The sequence below is a fragment of the Chenopodium album genome, chromosome 16 (genome assembly GCF_948465745.1).
Source record: "Chenopodium album chromosome 16, dcCheAlbu1.1, whole genome shotgun sequence".
Lineage (NCBI taxonomy): Eukaryota > Viridiplantae > Streptophyta > Magnoliopsida > Caryophyllales > Amaranthaceae > Chenopodium > Chenopodium album.
This window is the reverse complement of record NC_137849.1, coordinates 5,297,202-5,315,181: the sequence shown is the minus strand read 5'-3', so window position 1 is coordinate 5,315,181 and position 17,980 is coordinate 5,297,202. Positions and strand designations below refer to the sequence as shown.

The 17,980-nt window shown below is 37.3% G+C and overlaps 2 protein-coding genes across 3 annotated transcripts; one reads left to right on the top strand and one right to left on the bottom strand.

Moving 5' to 3' along the window:
• The first annotated feature begins 38 nt into the window (after positions 1 to 38).
• On the top strand, positions 39 to 5,068 carry LOC145586143 (uncharacterized). Of its 2 annotated transcripts, none has more exons than XM_081642883.1 (9): positions 39 to 326; positions 1,512 to 1,644; positions 2,491 to 2,527; positions 2,644 to 2,713; positions 2,832 to 2,936; positions 3,624 to 3,774; positions 3,891 to 3,973; positions 4,665 to 4,758; positions 4,847 to 5,067. In XM_081642883.1, the coding sequence occupies exons 2-9, from the start codon at positions 1,541 to 1,543 to the stop codon at positions 4,938 to 4,940; spliced, it is 738 nt and encodes a 245-aa protein (XP_081499009.1). In that variant the 5' UTR covers positions 39 to 326; positions 1,512 to 1,540; the 3' UTR covers positions 4,941 to 5,067. The 2 variants fall into 2 exon arrangements, with proteins under 2 accessions (XP_081499009.1, XP_081499008.1); XM_081642882.1 differs by lacking the exon at positions 39 to 326 and adding an exon at positions 964 to 1,127 and having other exon boundaries at positions 4,847 to 5,068.
• A 582-nt stretch (positions 5,069 to 5,650) lies between these two features.
• LOC145586142 (protein tesmin/TSO1-like CXC 3) lies at positions 5,651 to 17,676 on the bottom strand. The gene is made up of 11 exons (XM_081642880.1): positions 17,496 to 17,676; positions 15,545 to 15,697; positions 14,934 to 15,446; positions 14,006 to 14,619; positions 13,855 to 13,929; positions 13,580 to 13,763; positions 13,403 to 13,501; positions 13,210 to 13,276; positions 6,970 to 7,117; positions 6,177 to 6,885; positions 5,651 to 6,071 (listed from the first exon to the last, which is right to left on the bottom strand). The coding sequence occupies exons 1-10, from the start codon at positions 17,583 to 17,585 to the stop codon at positions 6,225 to 6,227; spliced, it is 2,604 nt and encodes an 867-aa protein (XP_081499006.1). The 5' UTR covers positions 17,586 to 17,676; the 3' UTR covers positions 5,651 to 6,071; positions 6,177 to 6,224.
• Between the last annotated feature and the right edge of the window lie 304 nt (positions 17,677 to 17,980).

Sequence of the window (17,980 nt, the reverse complement as noted above, 5' to 3'; positions counted from 1 at the left end):
TCACATTTGTACACGAACCATGCACCGTGCTGGGTTGAGCCAAACTCGGAAACAATTATTCTAAGGATGTAGCAGAGTGCAGTAGTGCACACGTGTGGTAGGGTAATCTGCTGCTCTCGCCTGGTCTCTCCCGGTGGACGAAACTATGAACAGTAGAAGCATTATGCCTGGAGGAGAGAGAATCAACACTCTCTTTTTTTTTTTTTTAATATTATTTTTTGAGAAATCAAACTCAAATACTGTAAATTTTTTATTTTTGATTGTAAAGAGAAAACAAAAACACTTATGCTTTGAAATTTCACTTTAATCATACACCCAAATTCCAGGTTAGTACCCAGAAACTTTTAATCAGAGATAATACCATTTACATTGTTTTAACATTTAAATGTTCATAGTATGAAAATCCCACTTCATTTTTAGCTATGTTTATTGCATTTTTACTTGGAATATTTGAATTTCTGGAATTTTATTAATGGGTATTCATTTATTCAACCATTATGATGAATATGTACAAAAAATCATGGTGGAAAAAACCCAGAATTGAAGAGCTTTTTATTGCATAACAAAAATTATAAGTTTTTAATTGTTAAAAGTTTATGAACATTTGTTATTTTTATTGAAAAGTTGTTGTTTGATTTTTTTGGGTTGGTAATGCTTTACCAGCTATAATACAAGCATGGATTCTATATATAATGTGCAAAAACTAAGACCATGTTTGGTTGGGTGGCTAGGTCAAATTTTTGATTTGTTTGTGGATTCCCTTTTCAAAAAAGGAGTTCTACTTTTTTGGGTTTTTTTTTAGAAAAAAACTTTTTATCATCTCTTCTTTTAGCCTCCAGAAAATTCATCTCTCTTGTAATTAATACTTAGACCTTAATTAGTGCTTTTTTATCTTTCTAATTAGTTTATTAATTTAGGATATTTTCTGAGTTCAAGGTCGGTGAGTGTGTGTATTATCATGGTCTATGATGTTGAAAGTTGGCTAGAGGTGATTCAGATTCTTGGGTTTATTTCCATTTTGCCCCCATTTGTTTGTATAAATAGGAATAGCCAGGCTTGAACTTTGTCATTGTGGTTGAGTGGTTAAGCAAAGATGAATCCATGTCGTGATGAATTTCGCGGTTCAGGTTAGTTAATAGAATAGACGAATCCATCCTTTTAGGATTACGGCTTTGGCAATGTAGTTTTTGTAGTAGGGTGGTCAATAGAAAGTTTTTTAGCATTTGAATTAGTTATTTGTCCTAAGAATAATTGGAAAGTGTAAGAAAGTTGTACATTTAAGGAAAGACTAAAGAGGGGGGTTGATTACCTGGTTTGGGAAGGAGAAGAATTGAACCTTTTTAAAGTAATTTATTATAAGGGATTTGTTGCCTAGTTATTGTCCTAATGGAAACTTATCTTGGTCATTCATATTGGAAGTGGGATATTAGGATGGAAACTAGAATTTATTGAAATGAAGTCAATGAGGAAAAATTACTTTTCGTTGTTGAAATTCCCTGTTATTGTTTCAGGTAGTGAGGACATTGAAGAGGCTACTCCTATGACAACGAATTTGGAATTTGGAGGAACTCATGTTGTCAGGCCTAAAGGGAAACACCAGGCTACTATAGTTTGGTTGCATGGAATGGGTGACAAAGGCTTGAGGTAGTAACTTCAGTAAACCGTTCAATGAAAGGCATTCTAGCGTTTTGCTTTTTGCTTCAATATTCTTGCCCATTCTTAAGTTAAATCCTTGATAGGCTGACAGCAATGATAAGTTATCATTCTGTAATTGTTACTAATCAAACTTTGTCCAGGAAAACCTGATTTGCATGGACTAGGTTGTTTTGGGAGTATATTTTTCTGATTGATCATACACGCATATGCTTTAAAGCATATAGTGTAGATATCGTAAATCCACTAGGATAAGTATGTGTTATGCTGACCTATACCCAATAAGAAAAAGGCAGGAATATGTTTGGTAACAAAAAATACGGTGTGTTAATCATGCGCGCTAGCTGCTAATTTGTTCCGTGCTTTTTAAGAAACCTTCTCAAAAATCCCCTTCTTGTTTCGAACTCCTTTGAGAATAATTCCTTCCTGAAGTCAAACTCAAAAGTGTTGGTGAGTCATATTGTTAAAACCTGGCATATAGGGGACCGCAGAAACACTATCTTGCAAGGTCCTCTGAACATGTATGTTTGTCCAATTTTAACATTATTCACTCACAGCATGAGCAAAACAGAGAAGGCTATATTCTATTTCATTTTTGGTTGTCTTTATATGTAAACAAAATATTCTACTGCTCTTGGAAAGGCATATACTGTGCTTAAGAGAGTATTATTTGATGGACCTTCTGTAGTTTTAAAGTGGTCCAAATGTGTTTCTTGGTTATTTTATGTTTTCTTTTTCAATATTGTTAACTTTGAAGTCCTTTGAGTGCTTCTCCATCTAAGTAGGCTGGATTCTTAATTTCATACAAAAACTAACACTGATATTCTAATGCTGCAGCTGGTCTCAGCTCTTCGAGACCCTTCCCCTTCCAAATGTAAGTTTGGGCAGATTTTTCCCAGAAAATTTGTGTATTCAGATAGCAAAGACTTCCATTTGCATTTTTCTTATACTATTTGTGAGCTCAGATTTTATAGTATGATAACCATGCAGATTAAGTGGATTTGTCCAACTGCTCCTACTCGCCCAGTTGCACTTCTTGGGGGATTTCCATGCACTTCTTGTGAGTACTGTGGCTATCATTTCTTAGTCACTACTGGCTCTAACACTTCTGTTTTGGTATCTACAGATTTCTAGTGTGTGTATATTTAACTTTAGAAGTCTTGGTATGATAATGGCAGGGTTTGATGTGGAAGATATGTCGCAAAGTGCTCCAGATGATTTGGAAGGTTTAGATGCTTCAGCAGCACATATCGCCAACCTTCTGTCCAGTGAACCCTCTGACAGTATGTGTGTTTGGATTTCAGTGTTACATGATAGCTTAAAGGCAATATAATTTTGGCTCTAGGTCGTTTTATACATGAGCGATATCCCTCTCTTGTCATTTAAACGTATTTGTTTATAACTTGTTGAAAAACTTTTGACAGATTCCTACTTTCTGTTTACGTTGATTATTTCTCATACTTATCTGTGGTTTCCTATTTCCCCCCTCGTATTTTGTATGTTTTCTGAATATAAACGCTGCCTGACTTTTACTTTGTCAAATCAATTTCCAATTTTCCATCTATTAGTTGCTGACAAGAGACCTTTTTTCATATTACAAAAATCCTTGCTCTTCATATTCCATTTTCTTAAACTGTCAACATGTCTCACCCATATTATCATAATCTAGCTTTTGTTTATCTGTTTTCTGGACCTGCTATTAGTGCATTTTACCTGTATATACCTAGTTGATCATACAAGATTAGCGGTGAAACTTGTTACTGATTGCCAATAGTTTTTTAGCCTAATTATTTTTTTAATTAGTGCAACACTTATCTAAAGGTGATAAATGAGATCTTACGCTTCACCTTTTTATGTTATGTTTCCCTACTGAAGAAAATATAAATACCAATCAAGCTCATAAACTTCATCAACTTGTCAAAGCACTTCTCTTCTATAAATTGGTATTAACCTTTGAACTACTACTGCAGTCAAGCTTGGTATTGGAGGTTTCAACGTAGGTGCTGCAATCTCTCTGTATTCTATGATATGCCAAGTGTTAGGGCGATACAGGAATGGAAACCCCTATCCTATCAATCTCAGTGTAGTTGTTGGACTAAGTGGATGGCTGCCATGTTCAAGGTTTATGTACTTTATTGATATGGAACTCAACATTTTGTTTATCAAGTTGCATTTTTACAAAGTGGAATCTTTTTACATTAGAATCCTTGTGCTTAATCATAGTTTTAATTTCTCAGTTCATTGAAAACATGGATGGAAGAGTCTCAAGAAGCTCAGCAGCGTGCAGCGTCATTGCCCATTTTACTCTGCCATGGATCAGGTATTCCCATTTCTTTCTTATTGTGTTATTTGCTTGTCATGACTCGTGATGTTATCTTTTCTCTTGCATCTAGTTCTACTAGTCTTTGAACTTTAAGACTCCTTTTTGTTTCATTTTCTTGCCCCCTTTTTTGGATGATGCCAATTGAACTTTGAATCTTTGTGACACGAAGCTAATTTAAGAATTTATTCCCATACATAATTTTGAATCTATGTTAACTTTTGATTCGATTTTTGTACTATTTTTTCGTAAGATACCCTTCATAATTCATGACTTTTCCGTAGTTCATACTAAAATAATTTATGATGATGTCTTATTTTGCATCTATTTCTTCTACACTTCAAGTTTAAAGATGACTTTTTGTTTCAATTTTTTTTGGCTGATGCTAGTTGAAAATTGAAGAAGGGTAACACGAAGCTAAATCTAAGATTTATTTCCATAAATAATGACTTTATATCCTATTGTTGTAAACTACAAAATACGGAGTAATATTTTGTAAACACTTAATAGTTCATATCACTCATTTACAAAGTACAATTAGTGCCACTTCCCTTCATGAAGTATGCACGTCTCTTTATCTCAATTTATCATAGAAATATTCTAAATACCTAACACTATGGATCTACAAAACACCCTTTAGCCTTTTCATCAAGGAGCCATAGTAACTCTTCGTCTAATCTTTGTGTTTCAGCTGATGAAGTGGTTGCGCACGATCATGGAGAGAAAGCTGTGGAAACCCTTACTTCACTTGGATTCCAGAATATTACTTTCAGGAGCTATGATGGGTACATGATCCTTGTATTAGCTACAACACTTACTAAAAGATGAACTTCCTTGAAATTTGGTCTTACCATGTTGATTTTTATTAAACAGGCTAGGTCATTACACCATCCCTGAAGAAACTGAAGAAGTCTGCAAATGGCTAACCACAGTGTTGGAGCTTGAAGGGACCCCTTCAGATTCCTAGAACCGTTATACGCAGTGATATGGAAGTAAACTAAAAGGCAAAGTACCTTATCAAGAGCAAAGCTAGCTAGCTATATGTTGAAATGCTACTAATAGATGGCAATAAGGAAATATATTTATAGTATATAATGAAAACATGGTATAATCCTTGTATCTTGAAAAATATTATTCGCATATGAAATATATTACATGATGTTCTCTCTTCATAATCCTTGGACTATTGATATTTTCTACCATATGATGAGAAAATTTACTCTTTACTGTACTGAGTTGATTAATAAATCCGATGTAGAACTTACTTGTGTCTTGAATATGTATGATGAGAAATCGAGCTTGTTATAGATTGAAATACCAAAATCTCCCTTGACCTTAATCCGCAGTCTGCTTATTGTAGCAGGAGCAAAGTGTCAATCAATCTGGTACTTGAGGACTTGCAAATTTAATGTCTATTTACCAAATTATTTATGAAACTAAGACTGCGCAAAATGTCCTAAGTACCCTTAGTAAACCAACCTTTAGTTAGCCACAAAGGTGGAACTGATATTTCGGCCCTTCTTAGTTGCCTAACTATTAGGCAATTAGCTAAACTCTTAGAAGTTCTGTACCCAAATCTTTTATGCCTTCTTATAGAACTCAGTTTTTCTGAGATGGCTGATGGAGATAGATGGCCAAGCTCATTTTGAGTCACCAAAATTGAGATAGGAAAAAGGCTTCCACAAATTATAGATAGATGTTCCATTTTACAATGGTTGAAATAATTCAAAATTTCTGAATTACAACTGTAGAACATCTTGTGACAGTTTATCAATTTGTGTACTTGTCAAATTTATTTACTCGCTTTCTTAAAACCCCTATAAATATTCAATTAGAGGGAAAAAAAGAATAATACCCCTAGGAGCAAAGAGAAGGAAAACTGAAAGGAGGTTACATCTTGAGATCTCGGCAAATACAAGCAGATTATGGTGGTATGCGACCAGTTGGAGTTCATAATATCATGATGCAGCTTGTCAGCAGAAGACCCAGATAGTTGATCTCAAACAACAAATATTTTTTCCACATCTAGATCCAGAGTTCAGAAGACCAACCTTTGCACTCATTGGTGCAAGCTGTGATACACGAAATCATATGATGCCTGGAAAATCACATAAAAATTATTAGAGAATGACACAGCTCACCTGAATCTATTGATAATAAACTCCAAATATGTTCAGTGGAAAAAAAAAATTGATTCACTCACCTCAAACTGCATGTGAATAAGTATGAATCTGGTATCTAAATAAAATGTTTAACCTCTGTTGTCAAGGTTGCTGCTTTTAGAATACGGGGTAAGCGGAGGAAATGAAGGCACAGCACGCAGTACAAATTTGCGGCTACATTTTACGGCTTCTGAGGAATTAATATGATTGTGAGGGGGAGAGATCCGCTTCTTATTAGGGGAGCTCAGTTTTACAGATTTAATGGGGGTAGGTGACTGCTTCAGTATCTCAGGGGTGTCATCTTCAAATATGTCAGATTGTTTGCTACCTGTACCAAATTCTTTGAGTTCAGAAGTGGCCAACTGTGTGATTGGAGTAATGGGTGAGCTTCGCCATCGAAGAGAACTACTTGGTGCCAGAGGACCACTTTCAGCAAAAGACTCAGGCTGTGATATATTTCTCAAGATGCTATTTTTTACATCAGGTTTTGCCAATTGGGACGAACAATGTGCATTTACGGACTCATCATCACCTGCAAGTACTAATCTGTCTTCTGTGTTCTCCGGGCCTTTCTCTGCGTCATGAACACCTACATCCGTACATTTATTTTTTTCTAACAGTTCACCATGGTTCTGTGAATTTGATGGAGAAGCTGGGTTTTCTTCAGATGTCAACGTATCAGTATGAGATTCTGGAGGGTGCAAAAATTTCCTGAAGGGTAGCCGAGATTTGAGAGCATTCTTTTTCTGGCTGCATCAAATAAAGACCATGCAGTTAGTGAAATGAAACTTCAAAGATACAAGGACCAAAGACTTAAGGCAGATATAATCTTACTCTGAGCACTGCAATGCTGGTGTAATTGGTGTCAGGTTAGGAGAACTGTGCGCCCTACTGCTGACTAAACTATTATTGACAGTCATTGTTCCTTCTGACATTTCAACAGATGCTCTCTTAAGCATAATTTCTCTGGCAATATTATAATCTGCAAAAGGAAAGCATCATTATTAATATTGAGCAGATAAGCTCAATGACAAGGCAACATAACTTCAACACAATCCATGCAATCAGTAACTTTCTTTTAATGCCCTCAATAACTGCAAGTTGTGTACATTAAGCAGGATGCAACTAAGCTAATGATAAATTCTATGTTTGCACCAAGTCTATTTAAAACAAGAAGCTATAAAAGAAGGCATAGATGAGACAATTTGATGGAAAAAGTATACAATTTGGCCCCACTAACATAGGTAATAAGTCCAGGTTAAGGTCTTGCTAAGAGATTGAAGCGTAGCAAAAACACATTAAATAACTATGATAAAAAAGCAAATTAAGAGGGAGTTTGTTGTAGAAACTCTACAAAGTATACCATTGATATCAACCAACACTAACATCATGAGCAGATTATGGTTATGGTATCATTTGGCAACCAGCAATAAGTCCCAAGTTGTTTTAGCATGTTTGACCGATTAAATAGAAGATTCTCTAACAAGCATTTGATAAATTACTAGTCAGGAGTTTTCTGTAAGCTTTTTGGATGCATATATTGACAACAACAAAGAAATAGATAAATAAATAAAACAATTTAATCTAAAATAGGTAAATAATTGGTAATCAAATGGTTTGTTGTTCATTTCAATATGCTCCTTCCATAGCATATTGAAAAACAGCATACTGACCCCATCCCACTCTTCAATCTAATTCATAACAAACACCTCTAAAAGTAGATTAGCTAGTCAAATCTATTACGACTATTTAGCTTATGAACAACTCTGTTTGCTCCAATATACTATTTACAAAAATCCTAAAAGCTATAGGAGAACAGACAAGCTCCTGTCAACAAAATTTAACATAGCAGCTTACTTGTACAAAATAGTATAATTCAAATTAGGAATAAACCAGGTCTATGCAATATTTTATCAGTTTGTCAGCAACTGAAACAGTAGGTAGCCCCAAGGCCCTCAATAGCTGATGAGAATAAAAGACAATATTGACTCTTCATTATTCTAACATTGCACATATGCAGGATGACAATATTTATCAAGGGATGAACACTATTCCTTAATTTTTTACTTCAGCACTGATAAACCAGCTTTTGCAGGTCAGACCAGATCAAATACAAGTATACGATATTCCTTAAATTTATGGTTCAGATGCATTCATTAATGATTTATGGTTCTTCTCTGTTACTGATTCCTTTTGTGTTCACAATTTAGTCAAATTCTTGCTCCCATTGAACCATGTAAAATAGCCTCTTCATTTGGTTAAACTTTATTGTAAATCAGTAGGCTCTCCATGGTAATTATCAGAAGAAAATTTCCACTATAATTGTTACTGGTTTTATGCCAACATAGCATCTACACAAGAGTACAAGACTATGCACTGCACCCCTAGAAGATTTTCTATATAACTGAGCCTAATTTACAATCTTAGCTTCATTGTCCTTACCATAAATACACAACCTATATTAGATCGTTAGATGTGGCAAAAAATTAGATATATATAAATGCTCCACTCAGCTTTAAGATAGTAATTAATAAGCATAACCAAAAACCAAACAGATATTTTCGTGGGGGCGTTCCCTACTCAGCGACGCGCTGCACTTCCTAGACCCGGGTGTAGTGATAAGTATGCAAGGGTTGCTAGGTCGTCGCCCAGAAGCGACGCGCCACATTGCCCGAGTGTGGTGTCAAATGAGCAAGGGCGTGCCATTGGGGCGTTCCCTACTGAGCGACGCGCTGCACTTCCCAGACCCGGGTGCAGTGATAAGTATGTAAGGGTTGCTAGGTCGTCGCCCAGAAGCGACGCGCCATATTGCCCAATTGTGGTGTCAAATAATCAAGGACTTGGAGTTGGGATCAGGAGGGAGCGTGGGAGAAAAGAATTTAGTTTGCGGATTGGTTCTTGGAATGTGGGGTCTCTTACGGGAAAATCAGCAGAATTGGTAGAAGTAATGAAAAGACGACGCGTGAACATCATGTGCCTCCAAGAGACAAGATGGACAGGAGAAGGAGCTCGAGGCTTGGTTTTGGGGTATAAGGTATGGTATGTTGGGCAAGAAACGAGCCACAGAACAAGGAATGGTGGAGCTAGGAACGGAGTTGGTGTGGTTCTCGATGAGAGGTTGGCAAAAGAGGTGATCGAGGTCTATCGGAAGAACGATAGGTTGATAAGGCTGAAGTTGCTATGTGGCAAGGAGATTGTGAATGTTATCAGTGCTTATGCTCCCCAAGTGGGTTTAGATGCAGAAGAGAAACGACAATTTTGGGAGGACCTAGACGAGGTGGTGCAGGGTGTCCACCACTCAGAGAAGTTATATATTGGAGGGGATCTAAATGGGCACGTTGGGGCGAGCCGAGATGGCTATGAGAGTGTCCATGGAGGCTTTGGGTATGGGCAGAGGGACGCCGGTGGTGAAGCTATTATGGATTTTGCCCAATCATATGATTTAATTTTGGCTAATACTTGGTTTAAGAAGAGGGATTCACACTTGATAACTTTTCGGAATGGAGCAAATGCAACTCAAATAGACTTCCTGCTCACAAGGAGCATAGATAGACAAAGTTGCATAAACTGTAAGGTTATCCCAGGGGAGAGTGTGGTCACCCAACACCGGCTATTGGTAATGACTATTCGTCTGAAAGAGAAGGCGAAGAAAAAAGTTAGACAAGAAGAACCAAGGATAAGATGGTGGACCCTAAGGGATGCAAAAGCTAAGGTTTTTACAGAAAAGGTAATTGAAGAAGCGGATTGGGATGGAGAGGTGGATCCGGACATGACCTGGTTACGAATGAAGAACTGTTTCCTAAGAGTGGCCAAAGAGGTCTTAGGGGAAGTAAGGGGAAGAACTTCGGTACAGAGAGATACTTCGTGGTGGAATGAAGAGGTGAAAGCAGTAATTAAGCAAAAAAGGGAATGCTATCAAGCCTTAGGAAAATGTAGGAGTGATGAAACCTTTGCAGCGTATAAGGAGGCTAAGAGTAAGGCAAAGGCAGCTGTTCGCCAAGCAAAAGAAAAGGCATATCAGGAGGTTTATGAAAAGCTTGATTCCAAGGAGGGAGAAAGGATCATTTATAAGATGGCAAAGAGAAGACAAGAGGCAAGGAAGGATATTGGCATGGTGAAGTGTGTCAAAGATAAGAACCAAATGGTCCTAGTGCAAGAGGAGGGCATCAAGGACAGGTGGAAGGGGTACTTCGATGAATTATTTAATGGAAGTAATGGAGTTGTGATAGGAGATACCTCTATGAGTGATGCAGAAATCAACATGGAGTATGTGCGAAGGATTAGGAGAGTAGAGGTGGAGATTGCACTGAGGAAGATGAAACCTAAGAAGGCGGTTGGCCCTGATGGGGTACCGATAGAGGTGTGGAGGTGTTTGGGTAAGATTGGTATTGATTGGTTAACAAACCTTTTCAACAAGATATGGACGGCTACAAGGATCCCACAAGATTGGAGGAAGAGCACCTTGGTCCCGGTTTATAAAAACAAAGGAGACGCTCAAGATTGTTCTAACTATCGAGGAATTAAGCTTATGAGCCATACTATGAAGTTGTGGGAAAGGGTGATTGAACAAAGGTTGAGGGCATGCACAAGCATTTCAGATAACCAATTTGGTTTTATGCCTGGGAGATCTACTATGGAGGCAATCCATTTGATAAGACAAATGATGGAGTTTTATAGGGTAAAGAAGAAAGATCTTCATATGGTCTTTATTGATTTAGAGAAGGCATATGACAAGGTGCCAAGAGAGATACTTTGGTGGGCAATGTTGAAGAAAGGTATCCCACGAAGGTATGTAGACCTAGTTAAGGATATGTATCGGGATGTGTCAACAAATGTGAGGACATGCGGAGGGTTGACAAAAGATTTCCCTATTACAATCGGATTGCATCAAGGGTCTGCATTAAGCCCTTTTCTTTTTGCAACGGTTCTAGACGAATTAACTAGACCAATTCAAGATGAGGTTCCATGGTGTATGCTGTTCGCAGATGATATCGTTTTGGTGGATGAGACTAAGGATGGGGTTAATGTCAAGTTGGAGCAATGGAGGCAAAGGTTGGAATCTAGAGGGTTTAAGCTAAGTCGGAGTAAGACTGAATATTTGGTATGTCGTTTTGGCACTCAGAGGGGGACAAGCAATGAAGTGGTGAGTTTGGATGGAAAGGATTTGACCATGAGTGAATGTTTTAAGTACCTAGGGTCGATCATCCAGAAGAATGGTGACATTGATCAAGACGTGACCCACAGGATTAAGTCAGGGTGGCTTAAATGGAGAGCGGCCACGGGAGTGCTATGCGACCGCAGCATTCCCTTAAAGTTGAAGGGAAAATTCTACAGGACTGCCATAAGACCAGTGTTGCTCTATGGTACAGAATGTTGGGCTTCTAAGAAAGAGCATATTAAAAAGATGGAGGTTACGGAAATGCGCATGTTAAGGTGGATGTGTGGAAACACTTTAAGAGATAGAATCGGAAATGAGGTTATTCGCAAGAAAGTAGGTGTGGCGGGCATTGTAGATAAATTAAGGGAAAATCGTTTGCGTTGGTTTGGACATGTAAGACGGAGACCCGAGGGTGCACCGGTGCGAAGAGTGGAAGAGTGGGACCATGGAGGGATTAAACGAGGAAGAGGGAGACCAAAGATGACTTGGTTGGAAGGAGTGAGGAAGGATATGAAGTGCATGGATTTACGTGAGGATGAAGTTTTGGATCGTAAGGGATGGAGGAGAAAGATTTATGTTGATGACTACACGGAATAATCAAATTTGGTTCATGTTAGCCGACCCCACTTTTGGGATTAAGGCTTTGATTGATTGATTGATTGAACCAAAAACCAATCCTCTTTAGATTCAATACTGAAGAGCAAAGTAGTTCTTTACTTCTTTATAGCAACCAGGCGCTAATCAAATTTAGCTACCACTTGGCCAGGCTATTTTATAATGCAGCATGACATGATTGTCGCAGCTCAAGGACTAAGCAGTGAGCAATCCAATCTTCAATCTACTTGAATTATTTACTCAGCCCTTGCATATGGGTCAAGGATGTGATGAGTTGATTTTCAAGTTTCAACATAATGAATATGCATAAAACTCTACGGAAATATCATCTTGCTATGTTTGGCATAGTAATGAGAATTTTTAATATTCTTTCGCTTGGATTTGTTTGGTCTGTTATGAAGGATATAGAGCCATCCCTAGGATAATCAAAAAACTTGAGACCCAACCAAAAAATGAGAAAGAGAAAGGAAGATCTTGAATATTGCGGAGTAGACCAGAGTGACAATTTATCATAGTACGGAATACAACAACAACAATCACAGCAACAGAGTAAAAATTCAATTGCTTGGTAAAAGAAAGTGAAGGAAAGGTACATGAATACAAAGTCTATACACCAGCACTAGCCCAAGAGGCATTAGAATATCAGATCAAGCACCACAAGTTGCTCAAGAGAGTATTATTTCAAAAGGGATCTGAGTTTACATAAAAGTTGCTAGTATAGTTGTCCAAGACTAAAGAAAGTCAATCCAGATCAGACAGTTGTGTATGAAGAGATATAGTTGTGTGGATAGATCTCACCAAAATTAAGTGCAATAATTAGTCGCAGAAAAGTGGAATTGACTCGTTGGCCTAGTAGCTTGCTCAAATATAAGCTGATAAACTACAGACTCTCATGAAAAATGACTCCTAGTACTGTTTAAAAGCAGATTAACAAATTGAAAAGAGTTTGGCATAAACTAGAGATATAGCTGATCACCATTTCTACATCCTTTTCAGCTCTTCATTTAGCACGTGTGTTACCAATTACCATTTACATGACAACAAATAGATTAAGGTTTGACAAACATACATGTTAGTAGCAATAAAACTATCTAATGTGCTCTAAACCATCATACTATAATGGAACCAATAATGGGGAAAAAAAAAGGTAAGATCAGTTTGCCATTCTATCTGCCTTAAACAGTTAAACTCACACCCACATTTACGCCCAGGCCCATGCCCATAGACATACCCACACCCATGCCCATACACACACCCACACACACACAAAGGGCAATAAAAACTTCTCAAATATAATTTACCTTCTCTTATTCCATATATATTTTTACATCCTTCACAACGGCATCCTTCAGAGCATCCAACATTAGCCTGTTAGTGTTAAAAGGTCAGCAAAAGACATAGGTATGTAGCACAAAGCCATATACTATATGAAAAAATAAATAATAATAATAATACAACAAAGTAAGGAACCATCACTGTTTGGTGGTAAAAGACCTGATAGCACTCGCAATATTTCTTAAGACACATAGATTTTTTGCAATTGCATCCTCTTTTATGCCTTGCCGAGGATGGAGTTGACAGATTGCTGACAACCTGCCGATATTGAAAACAGATAAGTAACAACTCTTCCAAAATACATTCATGATATAGGGCATATATAAGCAATGGTACCTTGCTGCTGGTAGGAGAAGCTGTGACAGTCTGCAAAACTTTTGGAGCAAAAGCGAGTGGATTTCTGGATTCAATTTGTTGTCTTGTCTCTAGAACTGTATCTTCATATTCAGGTCGATTAAAGCATCCTACGCAGGCACATGATTCACCACAGTAAAATCCCGCAGCAAAACAATCACAATAGCTGCAATCAAACCATCAAAATCATACAGGCAACAGTGAGTACAATGCATCAACAACTGAATTAAGTACAGCAAAGGGGCAAAAACACCTACAGTTTTAAACATTTGGTCTTTCTGCAATTACATCGCTTGGTTGTGTCATCATCGGTAGAGCTTGAGGTCTTTTTCCTGGAGGAACAATGTCAGAGTCCAAGCAAAAAGATTTATTTACAATTGACTTGTAAGACAGAGATTTAATGCTTGCCTCTTCGTATTTGGGCTTCCAAGACTAGACTCAAAATTTTCCACAAGATCTGAACTTAATGTAATCTTTTCATTTATAATTGTAGAAGCAGCATGTAGCTTTGTCTCAATGGCATTGTTAGATCGTTCGATAGCTTCTGAAGCTGTGGTGTTGTCAGACGACGGTAGTGAGCAGGCCTGATGTCGATCTATCTCCTCGGAGCTAATTAAAACTTTCCCAGTTACATTAGAGGCATCGACCTTTCCATCTGATTGATTGCTTGTGAGAAATAGCAATTTTTTTCTTTCCACTCTCATCACAGATGACTGCTGATTAGTAAATGCACTATCCGTTGATCTGGGGTAAACTACACTGTTCAGATGCAACCCTATACCTAGTGGCTTGGAGACGGCAACAGCATGACTATCAGTAACTGAAGAAACACAAGTGTCAACAGCAGGTTTAGAGAAGTTGTTCATTTGCTCACTCCCTAATTTCCCAGTGGACATATTAACTGATTCTTGAATCTGGGCACTAGAAATGTGGTTCCAAAAACCAGGTCCATCAACAGAATTTATCCTTTGACTCTCATCAAAAAGACAACGTCTGAGAGTGCCACGTTCGAAATGACTGGCCTGCATTAGGGTTAAGAAAGTTGTAGAAAGGTATAGTTATTTTCACAAAGGAAATAGAATATGAACATCAACTGACTTAATGACGTGAGAGAACACTCCACAACACTCACATGCATAGATCTCAAAAAACTTTTGCCTTTAAAATGTGCAATTAAGGAGAAAGACCTAGGAAAAACTTAAATAATGTATTCTGAGACGTAAACTTTGAAAATCAAATCGGGGTGAGAATAGACATATTGAGAGTTTGAGGAGGAAACAAATAGACCTTCAAAAATAAGCGGGGGTACTGGGGGAGGGTGTGTATCTATAATCACCTCATTGAAAGAATCTCCAGTTTGACATTTTTCGGATGTATGATCTGTCAACAAACTGGATGAGGCACCCGAACATTCAGAAGATGAAATTACATGCCGTGGTTCATTTTTCACCAGTCTAACACTGATTCTGGACTTTGCTTGTGAAATTCTTTTACCCTTTTGCAATGCAGAACCATTCAGGCCCAGAGTTTTGCCATTTCCAACATCTATTTTCTCCAAACAGCCACTTTCTAAAGAAGGTTGGGCATTGTCAGATTGTAATTTTTGTGAAGAATTTGCACAATTGCCAGGGTCGGTTAAGAATTCATCAAGGCAACCAGATGGACTGCAATGAGCATCCGGAGCTAACTTTTCAGTGTTGCAATTCTTTTGATCACCATAAGCCAAACGATTATGAAATTCAGGTTCTATTTTAACAGAACCACCCAGATCCCTTTCATTTTTGTGACAGTTGTCATGATCATGATCATGATCTTGTGAACATTCTGAATTAGGCCCAGAAGATTGTAGCTTCCTGAAGGCAATCAAAATCTCACTTACTTTCTGAAGCAATAAATAGTCACTAAAAAGAAATTTAAGGAAGTTTATCAGCAAAAAAACATGGTTACATGCCTGTTGAATAAATTTGTTAGTGAATTAAAGCGCGGTGATGTAAATACAAGTGGAGGTGAAGCTAGCCCAGGGAATCCTTGGGCAACAGGTCCACCTTTGACAGGCTGTATGGGAGATAGGTTGCTTAAGTAGTTGAATACAGGTGAATCCTGCAGAATAGAATTTATTGCAAATTAGACATTATAGTCGGATGACATTTGAATGTTAAAGTTAATGTAGGTCACAAGCTATTCTCAACTTAATTTCCTTACGCCCACAAGTCCAAACAATAAGCATGGAGATAATAAGTATTCTGGTGCTTTCTTTTTACAGGAGTTTAAGAAGAACAGGCTAGACTTGGAAGCATGTATATAACAGCAAAAATTCCACAAGAGACTATCCATCCATATGAAAGAAAACATTTTCTTTGAAACCCTCACGTGCACACTTAGTCTCAAATAAGTCCCAAACTCCCAATTGATCTTTGTGTTTATTGTAAACTCAAATTGAAACCAAATGCTTTAAAGTGGGTGATCTGGCTCTTCTATCTTCAAAGTGCTTAGAAGGATTTAACATAAATGCTTAGGGTGTGCAAAGGCAGAAAGAACTAAGTAGTCTTTCATCATCAGTCAATACTTAAGGTGCATGAAAGAAAATGCCAACCATAACCCCTCGGAAAAATACATATATCTTCACAAACACAGAAGTCCATGGATGCCTCACAAAGTCGCAAATTTCCTGACTCCTAAGTATCAACTCACTCCAAATGACCATGGTTTAGTGAACCAGATTAGAATGAACCCGAATTACATGTCAAAATGATACTTCAATGTGGGCCACATGGCTCGTGATTCCTACATGACTAAGTTGATTTTATGAGGGTATAAGAAATGAGTATAATAACATAAGAAAAATAGTGCCACCGTCACTAATCATTGGTCTAATACCAACTATATTCCTAACCCTATGTATTTTAAGGAACATCCTTAGAACCTGATTGAACAGGTTTGCAGTACTGCACACCAAAAATGAGAGCAATGGACCCTGATTCTACTATATGATCAACAAACACATCTGACATTTGAAAGAAAATTACCCCCCCCCCCCCCCGGTCTTTTCCTCATGAAGGTTGGACTTATGGGTTTTGAACAGGTTTGCACACCTAAAATGAGAACAATGGACCCTTGATTCTAAAATGTGATCAACAAACACATCCGGCATTTTGAAAGATCATTACCCCCAACCTTTTGCTTGTGAAGGATGGACTATTGGGTGAAAGAAATCTTCCATCCGAGAGAACTCAAACGGACATTAATCCCAACAAGCTACACACTAAACTGAGAGCACAACCCCACTAATTATAACATGAAGAATCAATAGACCATACACTTTAACAAATTCCATCCTAAGTCCCAATTGTGTACAACATTTTTGTGTGTGTGAGGTGTAAAACATAATCATGGTATAGTATGGATATCAATCTGCAACATTTTCAGCTAATGCCCAATGGTCTATAAGAAAACACCTACAAATTTGATGCTACATCATATAACACTCGGAGACGGGAACGGGGACATTGGATATGTGACTGCAGGAAACTTGGAGAAGGGGATGCAATTGAAGGGTCAAGGACTAGAATACTCATTATCATTGAGACATCCGTCAAACCCACTTCAAACCCTACCCACATTTGCACCAAAATCATCAATTTCAACCTCAATTTGCTGAATACAAGTAGATGATTACCCCAATTAACAACAAAATGGAAGTAGATTAGCCGATGAAAGCAAAAACTACATAAAATTGGCAGTGGATTTTTGTGCAAAAACTAAAAGATCTAGCATTTGATTACTTCAAATGAACTTAAAAATCAACAAAGCACGCTGATTTTGTTCAAATTTAAACTGAAATTACCAAAATCAAAACATTAAATTAGATAGAAAATTAGTAGGAGGAAGAGATTGATACTTGAAAAGCAGAAGAATCTGATGGAGAAGGATTGATTAATTTGATTTTGCGGGTGTTAGCAGGAGTAGATTTAGATTCTGGAGTGTCCATTTTTGCGAAAAACCCTAACCCTAATTGAGAAATGTTGCAGCTGTAGTAGAAAGTTGAACCCTCATCACCTGAAACTGACTGCTATTAGTGAGGAGATATGTAGAGGAAGAAAAAGAGAAAAAAATTACACTTGTATTTTTTTACTATTTTGAATTATAAAAATGGAGGGAGAAAATTATTTTTACTCATTTTCACTTATGAAAAATAGGGAAAATAGAATATCAAATAAATAATGGATGGAATTGCCAATATAACTTTTTTTAGGAACAAAACATATATTTGATGATAATTTAAGTATAAAATACTTTATTCAAAAAAAAAAAAGTATAAAATACTTAAATTTTTTAAACCGGTGAAAAATTATAAACGATTTTCATACAAAATGCTTTAAAAAA